At 41.8% G+C, this 14,789-nt stretch overlaps 1 protein-coding gene across 1 annotated transcript; it reads left to right on the top strand.

Annotated features, from left to right (window-relative positions):
• Nucleotides 1–4,769: 4,769 nt before the first annotated feature.
• Nucleotides 4,770–14,280, top strand: LOC310793259 (ubiquitin-conjugating enzyme E2 H-like). The gene is made up of 7 exons (XM_083655045.1): nt 4,770–4,942; nt 7,948–8,024; nt 8,199–8,273; nt 8,456–8,495; nt 8,815–8,867; nt 11,637–11,765; nt 12,900–14,280. The coding sequence occupies exons 1-7, from the start codon at nt 4,890–4,892 to the stop codon at nt 13,022–13,024; spliced, it is 552 nt and encodes a 183-aa protein (XP_083511171.1). The 5' UTR covers nt 4,770–4,889; the 3' UTR covers nt 13,025–14,280.
• The last annotated feature ends 509 nt before the right edge of the window (nt 14,281–14,789 follow it).

The raw sequence follows: 14,789 nt of genomic DNA, 5'->3' as shown, positions 1-14,789 counted from the left end.
AGATTTTCTGCCATTTTGGTCCAAGGTGCACTGATTTTCTTTTCTACCTTTCATTACACAGTAGGTTGAGACATTTTCTATGTATGAAACATAAGCTTTTGGCACAATTTACTGTGGAGGTTTCATTGTACTGTGTGGCAAACACTTAAGTTGAAGCATATTCTTTAACAAATATGCTACATTTCATGATCTAAATTCACATATGAGCAAACTAAAGGCACCAATACTTGTTTCAGATGTTAAGTATATGCATTTTAGCATTTATGACATTTGAGAAAGATTTTGTGTTGCCAAAAACACATTTTACAAGCAAAAACAGCAGCACAAGATTTTCGTTTTTTGGTTATAAACTGTTTATACATTTCTGGCTTGTGACAAAATACTGCAGGATATTATGAGTAGAACTTTTAACCCAAAGTCCAGAAGGGTATTGTCTATGAAAAAATGCATTGAATGAGTAGTGCCCATGACATGGGAACGAAACTCATTTTCTAAGCACTTTTTCATGGGTCCCAACACGGCCTATATTGTATCTGTTCCGTTTATTATTATTATTATTATTCCGCCCTAAAACAGCATGCACGTCAAAAACTGTAAGGGCTACAGTAGCCAGACCTTGCACATAGGTTGGAAATGTGCCCCGACTCAGAGACAAAAAATTAGCCATATTGGCCAGATGGTGGCGCTATAACAGACCCTTTTGCGTATTGACCCATAACTGCTGAACCGTGAGGCGTAGAATCAAAATTCCACATCTGCTGAATTCCCTGGATCAATACGCATCTATCCGTAAATTCCGTATAGACCACGCCCATTTAAGTCTGCTAGATGTTCCGCCATCTTGGACTTTCTCAAAAAAAAAAAAAAACGAACTCGTCCTAGGCCATTTGCCCGAATGAGCCCAAACTTTTTCTGTGTCATCTCTGGACTTCCCTGATCTAAAGTTGTATAAAGAATTTGGATACGTGAAACCGTCTTGAAATGATAAATGTTTAAACTTTTGATAAACGAACTCGTCCTAGGCCATTTGCCCGAATGAGCCCAAACTTTTTCTGTGTCATCTCTGGACTTCCCTGATCTAAAGACTTACAAAGAATTTGGATACGTGAAACCGTCTTGAAATGATAAATGTTTAAACTTTTGATGACACATGCTCTGACACTATGTCATCACCGATGATAGTCTTGTGACATCACTGATGATGTCATCTATGATGTCATCCTTCCTCTACATAACATCAGCTCTCCCAGTACAGCAAGGCGGCAAGTAAAGTAGCTCATCCTTCCTCTACATAACATCAGCTTGAACAAATGGTTCAAGTTCTGGCCTTGTGCTTATGCAGACCAGATTAATGACTACCACCACTACTACAAAAGCATTGGCTTTTCATTGTGACAACCAATTACTTAGATCACCATTCAGGAACAGTTTGTTTAATCCTTTCCTCACTGAGCACATCTATAACCATGATCAGAAGTGTACATACAGTAGAAGCAGCACACTATCTTCATCCAATGGACTCGGAACACAAAAGCAACACCTCAGTAAGCTGTCCAATCATGGCTAACACATCTAAGCTTATCAGGAAGCTAGGATTTGAAATTATGACAGTTTGCCTAGAAAAAGTCCATTACTCTTTGACAGCCACCATTTGGCTTACCACCACCACTCCTACTTACTACATATTACTTACTACAAACTTGGTACACTTGTGCACATATCAACTCTGACTAAATGTGCAATTCAGTGTCTATATTAATATTATCTGACATATAACCCCCAAGTCACCAGAAGCTTGGACCCCGCATCGCCGCTTGCGGCTATATTTATTATTATTATTATTATTATTATTATTATTATTAATAATAATAATAATAATAATAATAATAATAATAATAATAATATTACACAGGAACATTTTAACTATAACTTCTTTGCTGACTGAAGCAACAAGTCAAGATTTTATTTATCCACCGGTCATTTCTCCACTACAAAGGTGTGTACCAAAATATGTTTCAGAATATATGCCAAAACAACTATAAACCTGCTATAACCGCATTGCTTGTGAAATAAATACAGATCATCAATAAAAGCTGGCTGAATGATAACTTGCTTGGCAAAAACATGTAATAGAATGAATCATTTTGATCAACAATACCAAGAGTCAACCTTTACCCAGATCTATGGGGGGCTGCCTTGGTGAGGTAATCTAGATTTAAAGTTCATTTGGATAGGTTGAATGTAACAAAGCAAACAGATCAATCATTTGGAAAGCTGTCTTTGTGCATATTGGCCAAATGAGGTATGAGGGTCATTTCTGTGTTTTAGTTAATAGTTATCTCACTGACTGTCATGGAGGAGCAAACACATGGCAGATAATAACTGAGTTGAGTGGATTAACCTCACTCCTTCACTGCAGCAGTCAGTCATCTTGAGGTCACTGTTCTTTTACGGTCTGCCTCGTTCTTTCGCTCTCATGCTGCTACGTTTCATCAGCCTTGCAACTTTACCAGGTGGCTGCAATAGATAATGTATGCAGTGGAGAAGCCTTTACCGAGAGGGTGTGGTTGGGACATGATTGTTAGCTATCAATTGTGCAATTATGGTTGAGAAAAAGACAGAGAGAGAATGTGCATCTGTATGTCTCTGTCTGTCTGTTTTACATCTGACCCACTGGTTTGTCTGGAACTGATTATTTTCCCTATCTTGCCTTCATATAGCTGTAGATGAAGACAAAAGCACAACTGCAGTTGGTCTGCAAATGTAAAATAACGTGCCTGTCCAAATAATTTCACAATAGATTGATGGCAATATGGAGACTAAAGACAGAGGCTAAGAATACAAATTGCTTAACAATGGGCTGTGCCTGTGTTAATGAGATTAAACAGGATGATGGGTTGTCAAGGTTTGGATCAATCCACTGATGTGCTGATAGCCTTATGGAGGTCAGTGCTGGACACTTTCTCATCGAAATTAGTTCTGAAGTGATTAGCCTGATGATATAGGCAGATATACTCATGCTTTTCAAGGACGAGAGTGGCACCAAAAACAGCAGAGAAAGCCTAAAATAGATCCCCAAATGATTATGAAAGAATTAATATTCAAAGATATTCACTATTGTGTTGCCGAAGCCAAGTCTGTACAAAGTAGCTATGGCCACATTGTACTGCCACATTGAATCGTAGAAACAGGGAAAGTTTTGTTTATTAAGCAAAAATACAAAAACTCATCAAATGAAAATGAGAGTTTGCAGATCAAATGTAAAAGCCTCAATCTGCTCTATGCGACAGGCCTGCTCCACATATCTGCATGTAGATACAATAGCAGAGGCTCCCAAAAAGCTTTATATGTTGAGGAGGGGCGGACTGCATAATCGGGCACGTCGGGCAAATGCCCGGTGGCCTGGCCTGGCCTGCAAAAAAAAAAAAAAAAAAAAAAAAAAAAAAAATTGCAGGCCAGGCCACTCACTGAACAGCAGGCCAGGCGCCGCCTACTGGTTTACTAGTGGTTTTATTACTTTATTCAGGTTTAAAGTGGGTGCATCTCATTGTAAAATTGGACTTGGCCCCTTCAAACGGCCCAAATTGGGCTTCAAACAGCCCAAATCGGGCTTCAAACGGCCCAAATCTGGCTTTAAACGACCCAAATTGGGCTTCAAACGGCCCAAATTGAGCTTCAAACGGCCCAAATTTTTCACCGCCGCTCTTCGGACGCCGGCACGCGCGTCGGCCCGTATCGGCCTGGCCTGCTTGGTATCTAATGCCCGGCCTGAATTATGATCCCAGTCCGCCCCTGGAGATGTCTAGGATTCAGTTCAGTTGATCTTCCATTGCTATATGCCTCCAAGAGTGTCCAGGTCAGGCCAACGACAGTACTTGTAGATGTAAAATTATATTCGAATTAAACAGTTTCAGTTACATTGCAGTTACACAGCTCACATTACATCACATGCTCACACAACTGACGCAATAAAAGACAGTGCAGACCATACCACGTTACAATAGGATCAACACCACCTCATCTATCTATCTATCTATCTAAAAGGGAGCACGTGGGCAATGTTTGTTCTCAGTTTGTTATTTTTTTTGTCCCACTGATGATGTCATAGAAGGCATTGTGACATCACTGATGATATCATCAGTGATGTCATAAGTTACTGATGATGTCATCAGTAATGTCACTCAACTGGAAGTGATGTCATCACTCATCAGTGATGTCACTTGAGCAATTGTGCATTGTGACATCACTGATGATGTCATAGGCATTGTGACATCATCAGTGATGTCACTTGAGCAATTGTGCATTGTGACATCACTGATGATGTCATAGGCATTGTGACATCATCACTGATGATGTCATAGGCATTGTGACATCATCACTGATGATGTCATAGGCATTGTGACATCATCACTGATGTCATGAAGAAGATTAAATAAGCATAGATATAAACATTCTAGATGTGACACGCACTTTCTGGAATTGCACTATAGTCACAACGACCTCACGAAAAAAAGTCAGATATAACATTGTAGCCTATGCGTCGGATTCGTGCTCAGTAGAAACAAAAATGCAGCACTGGTTTTTCATAAACAGTTAGTGCATTTATTTACCGTAATCTATCCAAGTGTATGCTACTTCTATACCTCAGCCCCTCCTCTCGGTACTCTCGTCGCTGGAGGTTGATGTCACTGAAGAGCTCTTCCTTCAGGACAGACAGGGGCACAGCCACAGCTCAGAGAAAGAGTGGTGTTCGTACAGGTACAGCTAGATTTTGTTTATGGGCAAACTGGAAAGGCTACTGGTAGCTTCCAAGAGGATTGTATTTTCAAGCTACAAGGTTGAGGTGATCACGACAGCATTTTTAGATCACTTCTGACAGGAATACAACAATGTCGTCTCCAAGTCCGGGCAAGAGGCGAATGGACACCGACGTGGTGAAACTGTATCCTTTTCAGAACATAAACAACACAGCTTTAATGAGGCGACCGTCTTGTTTTGTCCCCGTTTTATAACAACTGCCATATCTCTCTGATGTTGATTACAACGTTTGTTATTGTTGTTTACTACAGTACGATATGTATATTGGTTGCTAGCAGTGTGAGGTTGATAGATTTTGTTTAATCAAAAGTGTGAAAACATTTTTGATGGTGATAATGAGGGGCACTAGCGCCGTCTAGATTCTGCGGGTGACTTAACGTTAGCGAGCTAACTATTAGCTGGTTGGCTAGCTAGCTAACGTTACCCATTTATTTTGGTGAACTGAACTAACGTTAGCCTGCTAACCAGCGTAGCTAACGTTAGCTAACTACAATAGCAAACAGACAATTGCTCGCATCAGTTGATTGCGGAATCTGTCGATATAATAACATTTGCTGTTAACTCTGTAGGCTTCAAACATTGTTAGCTTTAGCCAGCTAAGTTAAGTTAGCTCGTTACCTATGTAACGTCATATGTCATGGTGTTGTAAGGTTGGAACACACAATGTAATCCTTTCTTGTTTAGTTTGATAACGTTGGAGAGGGTAATGTTGAAGTTTTTTTGAACCAAGAATAGAATTGATTCTGAAACACCACCCGAGTAATTAGCGTTAGGTCTAACCTTAACGTTAACATCAAGAGTAAAGTCGAAGATGATGTTAGAGACAATCTGTTTTGTCTCTTGAGTCGTTGGAAAGTTACAGAATAGCCTACAAATTGAAGACGGAATATATATATATATATATATATATATATATATATATATATATATATATATATATATATATATATAAAATATTAATTTATTAATGAGTCATGTGTTAATCCACATGGTATATTTATATATTATAATTAATTATAATTGTGACAATTAAAAAACTAATGGGAATTACATTTTGCTTTTTCAAACCTTTAACGTTACTGTATTTGGTAAACGTTACCTGATGTTAATGTTATGTTATTCAGTTTACCGTTGTGCTCGACTTGTAATAAGTCTTCAAATGTTATGCTTCCATGTTACTGCAAAATATTTTTTATCTGCTGAAGTTTGCATTGGGGGGGTTCTGTTCTGACAGCGTGAGCTGAATTGTTTTGTTTTTGTCCTGCAGCTAGAGCTTGCTCTCTGATTGGTCAGCCTGTTACCATCCGGAACATGGTAGAGGGCGGGACTTGAGAGACAGCTGATCGAGGAACAACAAAACGTGCTGTACCATATCACATGCAGCGGATGGGGGTTGGGGACATCCAGGCAGTCCCAGGCCCATTATTAGGGGGTTATATATACTGACTGATTACTGAAGAAAGTGTGGATGTCCATGTTGCGTATTCACCTCAACACAGCTGGAGTCTTTATATTCCCAAGAGTGGCATAATAATACAATAGATAGTATATGGCTAGTAGTTTGGCTAAATTGACATCCAGTTTACTGGAAGAGAGATGACAGACAGGGTGATGAAACAGACCGTAACAGTTGCCTTGCCTGTGTGGTTTTGGGTTTTTTTTTTTTTTTCCCTACCACTAAGCCTTACCCCCACCCCCACCCCCCGTCATTGTGCAAGAATGGCACAGTCATTCATGCGTAAAAGCTGGACTCAGATATGGCTTTTCCATTGGAGCTTGTGGCCAGGGCTGGGTTGTTATCAGATACTCAACAGACTTCTTGTGTCTCTTGCTGTCACCACACTCTGATTTTGACACTTCCTCCCCACATGAGCCACCTTCCACCTCATCAATCTGTGTTCACTGCAAGACAGAAGAAAGCTCAGGCTCTTGCGTCTGACTTCAACCTCCAGCGTTGTGAAGCCAGTAAGCTTTTGCTGAATACACTGAGCCTCTTTATGTTTGAGGTACAGCAACTGGTGGCACAACTCGTGACAAATGTACGTTAAAGGTGATAGAGCCCGTGGTGTGTGGTTATCTCATCAGTATTGCATTTTTGATTGTGTTTATTGGGAGTGGTGATACATTTGTTATTAACTCTAGCACTTTCATGATGTTATCTGCCCTGAGTAGGATTTGTTTTCCCTCTCAAACTGAAAAGTACAGTGGGAGTATACTGTAGGCCGTTAATATCCTCTAAAATGGGTAAAGTTTTCTCTGTTAGCTGTCAGTCTTATATCTTATATAATTTTATCTCAGACGTTGATGTGAAGTTGGCTGGTGGTAAGTTGAGTTGTTGTCTGTTGGCAGAGCTTGTCTACTGGTGGTCACTGCATTATTGATGTCACTGCCATGGCTCATGTTATTGATCCCATGATTGACCTCTGCTCAGGTTCACAGAGAGAGAGAGAGTTTCACTAACTTAAGATTTGGACATTGCAGTCTATTTTTATGCCTCCGCCGGTGATAGCCAGGCCGGAGGCATTATGCTTTCGGGTTGTCCGTCCGTAGTACGTACGGACGGATGCGATATCTGAGGAATGCCTTGACAGAATTTCATCAAATTTGCCTCAAATGTCCACTTGGACTCAGGGATGAACTGCTTATAGATTTTGGCGGTCAAAGGCCAAAGTTCAAGGTGACTGTGACCTCATGAACGCCATTTTTTAGCTTAACGCGTTTTCTCAGGAACGCCTTGACGTAATTTCGCCACATTTGGCTCAAACGTCCACTTGGACTCAAGGATGAACTGATTACATTTTGGTGGTCAAAGGCCAAAGTTCAAGGTGACCTCATGAATGCCATTTTTTAGCTTGTTAACGCGTTTTCTCAGTAACGCCTTGACAGAATTTTTTCACATTTTGCTCAAACGTCAAAGTCTGGACAGACATGGATGTCGACTGCTCACTTGTTGGCGGAGGCATATATCCGCGGCGCCGTTGTTCTAGTTTGGATCCCAGTCTATGTTTGATTGCTCCCGCTGTTTGTTGAAAAGAAGGCGTTTGTTGTTAATTTAACTCTGCCACTCATATCACCACATGGCTTCACTGGCTTGTTTTAGGCTGTGCCTTTTCCTTGACCAGGGGTCAGCATCGAGAGCAAGCATGAGGTCACCATCCTTAGTGGACTCAACGAGTTTGTTGTCAAGTTCCACGGACCACCTGGATGTAAGAGCCTCCTGAATTTCATTAGTTTTCACATTGATTTCTGCAAATTTGGCACCAGTGTTTATTGTGTCCTAAAATTGTTGAAGAAACAGTCTAGCTTCCTGGGTAATGCTGTGTGTCTGGTGCTATTTTATTTTTAGAATAGGTTTTTTTCATCCAAGGTTTTTCTTTCAGCGTCTTATGAGGGAGGTGTGTGGAAGGTTCGAGTCGACATACCAGATAAATACCCCTTCAAATCACCGTCAATAGGTATGCGATATTTGTTGGGGTGCCGTGTTGTATCAGCTTAATTAATCAAACATGAAGCCATGAAATTCTCTTTGTCCACCATTATTGTTATTTATATCTGCCCCCACCAAACCCGACTATTGAACAACAGATACTGTACTGTCATGATTCTAATCGGCTTCTTCTTTTTCTTTTTTTTACAGGATTCATGAATAAAATATTTCATCCCAACATTGATGAAGCGTAAGTATGATCAGCCATGTTTGCTTAAATAGTGCATCATGGCTTTCTTTATATCTTATTTAAGCAGGCAAGTTGACTAAGAGCACATTCGTTGTTGTTTTTTACTCCAACCTGAGGGCAGCATACAAACATTTTCATAATTGCAAATAGTGTTGCCTGAAGAGCATCGCCGTCTGTTTGGCGTTAGGGAATGATTCCTGTTATGAAGCAAAAGCCTGTTTTTCCTTCCTCACTTCAACCAAAGCTTTGTTCCCTCCTCTGCCTCGACAAACTCCACCAGGTCCTCACCCTGCCATAACAGTGTTTTGTCTATTCTCAGGTCAGGAACTGTGTGTTTAGATGTCATCAACCAGACGTGGACAGCGCTCTACGGTAGGTAACGGCTACAGCACTCCCTCATGGCCTTTCATACTTTCACCGGTCATGTGAAACGGACTGAGAGTAATAGCCAATGAAAAAACACAAAGCGACTAGCACATACCTCTACAGTACGCAGCTTCAGGGAGAGCATCCAGGTCTAATCCTCTTACACTTTACTGATAACTGCCATGGCTATCGAGGTTGTGCCCTGAGTGCTGCTGGTACATAAGAAGTCCAGAGGCTGTAAGGTCACCTGACAGAAGGTAGCACCCGCAAGCGCTCAGCTGGAGAGCTTTTTTGTTGTTGTTCAGGTGAACTAAGCGATTACTTTACATTTTTGCACCCAAACACAAATTCAAAATGAACTTAAAACTTGTATGTGTTATACTGTAACATTTTAAATGATCTGTGTTTCAAAGACTAAGTGGTGTGAGTAAAGAGCGGTATGAAATTGTATCAAAGATGAAGAAAGCCAGAGAAAATATACAAGTGCTTGAAAGACGGATGAGATGAGAATTCCTGGATAACGGAAGTGTGCTTATCTTCCTTTCACAGCTTGGTTTGTTTTAAGACGACTACAGGTGAAACCGGCCTGATAAGTATCTGCATATGGTGGGGGTAGTTTGACACCAGTGTGACGAATGCTTCAGTCATACAGCCAATAATCTTTAGCTTTTATGACTAACAGCAAGTCATAAAAGAGTGCTTTCTGCTGTTATGTGTTACCACATATCGGTGATGTGAGCTTTGGGACATTTCAGGCATTTTAGATCTAATGTAGCTGTTCAACAGTGTCTGGTTTGGAAATTGCATTGGGGATATTAGAAGTTATAGGCTTTACAGAAGGCTCACCACTTCTAATATTGAAAATAGTGCGTTTGAACATGTACAGTATGTTCCATTGTTGCTCATCCCTGGAAAAAAAACGTGTACTTGTTCAATTATGCCCCCCCACTCACACAGATAGATAGATAGATAGATAGATAGATAGATAGATAGATAGATAGATAGATAGATACACAAAAATAGCCCAAAATGACCATAAGATCTTCAGAATGTCTCAAAGACTTTGAGGATGCTTTGAAAAACATTATTTTAGTCAGAAGCTGCCGAGAGAAGGTAGTGGCTTTTAACCAAAATCTGAAATGAAAAAGAAAAGATGGTAATTTGTGTCCATTATATTCAAGGCCTACATGTATCAAGGTTAAAGCATAGACTGTATAAAAGAGATGGATGGAGTGCGTGTGACGTCACCCATTGGTTTGTGACTCCCGTTTTGTAGCCTTGGTTCTGCATTTGCGGCCGCTGCCATCTTGTTTATTTTTTAAGCCAGAAGTGACGTATTTCTAGCCATATTTGGACAAGAGGGGGTTTCCCAGAGTCACAGTACCGCCTGGCCTGCTATTGGTCCGTGATGAGTGAGCTGTGCGATCACTGGACAGGCGACCTGTCAATCATGCCCCAAACAGTCTTTTTTTATCGTTTATTTTACTGTAAACGGGTGAGTTATATAAAAATTCACCCCCGAGTACAGTTGTTATGAAAGTGAAATTAGCCATAAAGACCAAAACCGTTTTTGGAACCAGGCTGTAATATGAAATGTATACTGTAAACTCAGGCATTTTAACATGGGGGTTTATGGGGATTTACTATCTTTTGGAGCCAACCCAAAGTGGCCATTCTAGGAACAGCCAGTTTTTAGTACTTACGCATTGGCGTCAATGCGACCAAGTGAAGCTGCCCCCTCGGGTTAAAGGCTAGATAAGGATCTTCTTGTTTCTGAAGTTTTCTTCCATTAATAGTCTGAGACAACTGGGCTGCCATTATAGTTTATATCTGTACCAAAATAAATACCTGGTCTATGTCTCCTAAGTTTTATTCAACTTTTATTTTATAACTAGCAATTTCTTGGTGTCATGATGCTAGCTTGTCTCTCAAATGTGCATAAGCAGCATGGTTCTCTCGTCTACTAGCACAAGATAGACTACTGACGGTGGATACACACCCATTTGTTTCTGGGATATATCTTCAATATTTGCTCTTTAAAAAAATAAATTTTCACTGGCAGTTTGTTTGATACAGTGATTGGAGACCAGCATTTAGTTTCTTAAATATAACACATTTTCTAGCGATTATTTGCAATTATCTTCTGTTTGAGACTAATCTAGCTGCTACTGCTATTTTTTAAGTGCTGAGGTCTTTACCTAAACAGAAATTACAACCACATGAGAATAAAACATAACATTATAAGAGAGACCTCTAGTGGTTGATGTTGTATTGCACATGGTACAATGAGACTGGAATAATAAATAGTTTCAAGACAGTTGCTAGGATCGCGAACAGCCGCTAACAAACCTACACCCCTTTGTCACCTTACCTCCCCCATCATCCGCCATAGTCTGTAGTGAAATAAACTGGAGATATAGCTAATCACTTTGTAACATGGAGAGAGCTTTTTAAAACATTGAAAATTGATGTCCTGAGCAACGTTACATTATTTGATCACGTTTTATCCATTTACACGGGCTCAACTTCTGCATGTCACCGCCCCTTCTGCATGAAGGGCCACCCTAAAGACTTTGGATTGGTTCTGCAATGCAGGTTTTGTTAACTCTCTACTTGTTTCCACCCAGTTTTAGCAACTAAAGCTGGAGATTGTCCTCAGGCGAAGCGTCTACAGACTGAGAACTGAGTCTAAATAATGAATAACAAGTGGTATTCCGTATGATGAGCTACCTTACACCACTATACTAACTAAGTTTCTTTCTCCACCCCCACCAGACCTCACCAACATCTTTGAGTCGTTCCTCCCCCAGCTGCTGGCGTACCCCAATCCCATCGACCCTCTGAACGGAGATGCGGCTGCCATGTACCTGCATCGGCCAGAGGACTACAAACACAAGATCAAAGGTGACATTCCTGTTTCCTGACAAGCTGATTGGCAAATGGAAGAACAAGACAGGGGAAAAGCATTTAAATGTGTAATGTAGTCGATTAGCCCTGTTTTTAGCTGGATGTCACGGCCGCCAGCTATTGATAGTATTCTGTTGACGACACGGCCATCTTGGTAGGAAAATAACGGGTGATTGTAATCAATTAACAGGTGATTACAATCAAATGACACAAACAGCCAATGAGCTGTGTGTATTGTAGCGCCATATTGGTAGGAAAATGCTTGTGACATCATGGGAATACTATAAATAGAGACCCAAATGTCGCTGAGTGAGTGAGGAAGTTCCATCATTGGTCGGTCGTTGCACGTGGCACACCCATACACGGTGTGGTCTCCCAGCCAGATGGGGCAGCCAGAATCAGTTCACTAGCCGTAGAGACAGTCCGGGGGTAAAACCGCCGATATATCTCATGGGCTGACTCACCAAAAGACGGTGCTGCAGCTCTTAACTACATGTTTGGGGGTTCTAGAGCAGAACACAAGACGTCTGCTCAGATGTGCGTTTACTGCGGTGGTTAAATCCCCGATCGTGTCTGCCTGGGCTGGGCTATCAGCTAAATTCTAACTTTGCTGAATGGATAGAACGGGGGAATTGACCCCACCCTGACCACGCCCCCAGCCAGGCTGAGCCAGCTAACCCAGCATCTATTGTGGGCGTTCCTAGAGCCTGTATGGGCGTTCCCAGACATGCGGACTGTCTCTATATAGCAGCGTCAAGCTAGCTGCAGTTAACTTGGATGAGACAGGAAGAGTGGCTGTTTTGCCTTCAGAGTTAAAGAATAGATTGTGTCACTTTTGAGATTTTTTTTTAATAATGCTGTCTTGGGCTGTGCGGATAAATGGTTAGAAAAGTATAAAAGTATAATATAATAGTATATATAAACACATCACACACTGTCCAGCTATACTAGGTTCCCTAGTCTTGTTCCTAATGTTTCTAAGTAAGAATATAAAACAAGTTCAGTGCATTTGTGGTTTTGCAAGCAGCTAGCTAATTAAGCTAAAATTGTCTGAGCTGAATTTGTCTCTTGATGTTGGAGAAGCGGCACTTTGACTAAATCGCCCATCTTTTCGCCCTCCCTCTCTGCCAGAGTACATCCAGAAGTATGCCACAGAGGAGGCTCTAAAGGAACAGGAGGAGGGAGCGGGCGACTCCTCCTCTGAGAGCTCCATGTCAGACTTTTCGGAGGACGAGGCTCAGGATATGGAGTTGTAGTGAAGGGCAGCTCCTCTCCTCTCCACCTTGCAACAGACTGTGCAGCATTTCCTAGCAGAGCAGAAACTCAATACTATATTTAAACGAGACACTTTTTTACAACACAAGGATTTTTATTGCTACACAAGGGTCTGCGGTGTAATACTGCAGAGATATTACTCTTATTTAGGAATTTATTATTACTTGACCTAACCCCCCCCCACCCCCCACCCCCCACCCCCCGCCCGCCCCGCCCACCTCCCCGAGAGCCTGCCGAGATCAGAAAGGAGTGCATCATTCATTTCCATGATCTTCTGCCAAGGCTTTCACTCTGCTCGACCTTTACAACCCAGCCGTTCCCGACTGAGAGGGGGCAGGAAGGCGTCCCATGGAGAAAAGGCTTGGAAGACTGTTGGTACCGCATTGTGACGCAGCCAGGCTGTTTACACTCAATGCCCCATTTAGTCCCACAGCTAACGCCTCACCACCTCGTCTATTCTAACATGTTTATCCGTTTTTGGGGGGTGTCTGTATTCAGCGTTGGATTGCTTCCTCAGGCACGCTTGCAGGATGACAATCCACTATTTCCGGGTGGTCGCAACTTCAAAAGAGTGGATTTCCATTTTCGAATTTTCAGCTTTCATTTTTGACGTCGCCTTTTCCTTGTGAAGGCTTGGGAAGTTTGCCGTTACAATCATCACTTCCGAGGACCCCCAGGCCACAGCGCAGTCATCTATATCAATGTATAGACTGGTATGACTGCACAGGGCCTGTGTGACAGGACTGCCCTCTGTGAGGCCCGAGGGCCAGTATGCAAACCTGCTGACCCACCACACCTCAGTTCAAAGCCGCTGCAGAAACACTTTCATCCCGTAGAGAAGAACCAGCATCAACAACGGCAAATCACACCACAGAATGCCATGCCGTGGCATGTGTGTCTGTGTTTGAAGTTGTGTTTCTATGTGCATGTGTGAAATACAGGGGAGAGACGTGGTCTATTGACACCCGTGTTGTACCGACCCCTGACGCCCAGCAGATGTCAGAAGAGGAGGCTCACAAAAGCCATACGTCCTCCTCAGCACCCATTTCCTCCCTCTCCTCTCTGTTTTAGGTCAGTGCTCTTGATAACTATTTATCATTCTCTGAGTATCTTTGTATATTGTGGCATGACACAGAAGTGAAGTTGTGTAGGGCTTTGTGGAGCTCAGCTGACGCTGTAGAAATGGGGAGGAAGCCTATGTGCGGGTGCCACTGGGAGCCCAGGCCGTGCTGCGATGGGCGGGGTTTGGTGTTTGTGTCAGGGGCGGTGGGCGGGGCTAGCTGTGGGGTGGGGCGTAAGAGGGCGGGGGCAATAATCCAGGTCCATGTTGAATTGTTCACCCTCTTAACTTTGCCTATTGCTTGTTTTAAACTATAATAGGTGTTTGACTTGCGTAGGGATAGTTTTTTTTTTTTTTTTTTTTTTGCGGGTGGTGAATCCTATCATAATCTATGGTTTAATACTTATATAACACGCTAGTTTAAAAACTACTTGTCCTGTAAAGATTAGGAGAGTTCTACATCTTTGTCTGTGGGATGGCTCTTTACTTTGTTGAATCAAATCCTCCAAAGACACGTCACACACCTGCTCTTTCTTATGCAAATGTTGTCATTTTGATCATCAGCATGCAGGCGAGCTTCTTGACTGCCTCTTGACTGCTTTCCACATATATTTCTTGACATACAAAAAGTGCTCTTGGTTTCAGCCACTAAAACATTATAGCATTTCTTTAGTAATATTTTAATG

The sequence above is a fragment of the Poromitra crassiceps genome (assembly GCF_964638095.1).
Source record: "Poromitra crassiceps genome assembly, chromosome: 18".
NCBI classification, from domain to species: Eukaryota; Metazoa; Chordata; class Actinopteri; order Beryciformes; family Melamphaidae; genus Poromitra; species Poromitra crassiceps.
This window is presented reverse-complemented; position numbering and strand designations above follow the sequence as displayed.